Source organism: Hipposideros armiger, unplaced genomic scaffold (assembly GCF_001890085.2).
Source record: "Hipposideros armiger isolate ML-2016 unplaced genomic scaffold, ASM189008v1 scaffold_187, whole genome shotgun sequence".
NCBI lineage: Eukaryota > Metazoa > Chordata > Mammalia > Chiroptera > Hipposideridae > Hipposideros > Hipposideros armiger.
Window position 1 is genome coordinate 2,831,804 of NW_017731537.1, and position 2,220 is coordinate 2,834,023.

The 2,220-nt window shown below is 37.0% G+C and overlaps 1 protein-coding gene across 1 annotated transcript in view; it reads left to right on the forward strand.

Annotated features, from left to right (window-relative positions):
- DENND6A (DENN domain containing 6A) overlaps window positions 1-2,220 on the forward strand; it is a 64,985-nt gene that overhangs the window by 41,137 nt on the left and 21,628 nt on the right. The window contains exon 12 of the mRNA XM_019652773.1: window positions 1,308-1,366. Within this exon, the coding sequence (XP_019508318.1) occupies window positions 1,308-1,366 (59 nt within the window). The remainder of the gene's footprint in view (window positions 1-1,307; window positions 1,367-2,220) is intronic.

Genomic DNA, 2,220 nt, shown 5'->3' on the forward strand with positions numbered 1-2,220 from the left:
CTGGCTACACACGGTAGCCCATGGCAACCCACTGCCACAGGGGCTGCAGCCTACGCCGTCGCCGGTCTTTTAACTTTTAAGATTATAACATGCTGTATATTTCTGGAAAGATTCACACACACACACACACACACACACACACACACACACACACACACACACAGTGGTAAGTGGTAAGTACAGTACAGAAAACTTTTTCCCTGAACCATTTGATAATAAGTTGGAAACCTGATGCCCATCATCCCTGAATACTTTAGTGTTTATTTCCTACAAATTAGGACACAATGCAACCATCAAAATTGGAAAATTAACATTGATAAATTAATACTATCTAACACTAAGACCACATTCGAATGTCACCAGTTGTTACCATAATATTCAGTTCAGAATCACCTGTTACATTTAGTTGTCATTTCTTAGTCTTCTTTAGTCTGGGATAGCTAACGCCTCAACCTTCCTTTCACTTTCATGACTCTGACATTCTTGTGGATTAGAGGACAGTTATTTTGCAGAAAATCCCTCAGTTTAGGTTTGTCTGGGATTTACTCATGACTAGATTCAGGCTCTGCCTCAGTAAGGAGGTAGCACTCAAGTTTGGCTTGCCTTGGTACTGAAAGTGTTCACTTTGATCACTTGATTAAAGTGGTGTTCTCCAAGCTTCTCCATTGATAAGTTCTTTTTCCTTTTGTAACTCAGTATTTTGTGGGGAGATACTTTGAAAGTATGTATATTAATTATTTATTGTTGTGTAATGAATTACTCCAATACTTAGAGGCTCAAAAGAACAAACATTATTTGACAGTTTCTGAGGTTTAGGGACCTGGGAACTTCTTAGTTGGATGGTTCTAGCTTATGTGGTTGCAGTCAAGATGTCAGCTGAGGTTTTAATTGGACATGTGGGGCTGGAGGATCTTGACTGGAGCTGGGGATCTGCTTTCCTAGAAGGCTTACTTACTTAGCTGTTGGCTGGAGGTCACAGTTCCTTGTGGCTATTGGCAGGAGGCCTCATTCCTAACCATGTGGACCTCTACATAGGGCTGCTAGAATGTTCTCACAGCATCAGCATGTGATCTGAAAGAAGGCTGAAGCCACAGTGACTTTTATGACCTAATCTTCAAATTGTACACTGTCACTTTACCTTATTCTCTTTATTACATGTCAGCCACTGATCTAGCCCACACCTAAGAGGGGGAAAATAGGCTCCATGTTTTAAAAGTAGTGTCAGTGAATTTGTAGAAATATTTTAAAACATTAACACTATTTATGTGTATCTGTATGGACTGTTGGTTTCCTATTTTATTCAACAGGTTATTAAAATCCATTATTGTCATCTGTTTTGATCTTCAGATTATCCCCAATTTGGCCAGTGAGAAGCCACTTAAAGCTGGCCTGTTTTTTGATATATTCTTGTCATTCTTTAAACACTTTCTTGCATTCTGGTATAAGATGTTCCAGGCTTTTTTTTTTTTTAATTAAAAAACTGATATATAATTCCATATCATAGTATTCACTCTTAAATTATATAATTCAGTGGTTTTTAATATATTTACAAGATTGTGCAACCTCACTACTATCTAGTTCCAGCACATTTTCATCACTTTAAAAAGTAACCCTGTACCCATTAGCAGTTACTCCCATTCCCTGTTTCCCCAGCCCCTGGTAACCACTTATCTACTTTCAGTCTCTATGGATTTGCCTATTGTGGACATATCATATAAATAGAATCATACAATATGTAGCCTTTGTGTCTGCCTTTTTTCACTTAACATATTGTTTTCATGGTTTATTTATGTAGTAGTATAAATCATTAATTCATTCTTTTTATGGCTAAATAATGTTCCATTGTATGTATGTACCACATCTAGTTTATCCATTAATCCGTTGAAGGACATTTGTTGGTTTTAACTTTTTGGCTATTATGTATACTCATAATGCTACTATGAACACTTGTGTATAAGTCTTTGTGTAGACATTTGTTTTAAGTTTTCTTGGATTCCAGGATGATCTTGTATATTCTTTTCCTCATTCCTGGAATCAGCCATTTCTCCAAAAAGTCTTGGCTTTTTTTAGTGAAACATAGGATTTAGAAGCCAAGATTTGGGTACAAGTTGTGCTCACTACTTTTGGGATATCACTGATTTTAGACTGTCTCAGTAAACAGAGCTAAGGAGTTTGTGTGTGTATATGTGTGTGTGTGTGTGTGTGTGTGTGTGTGTGTGT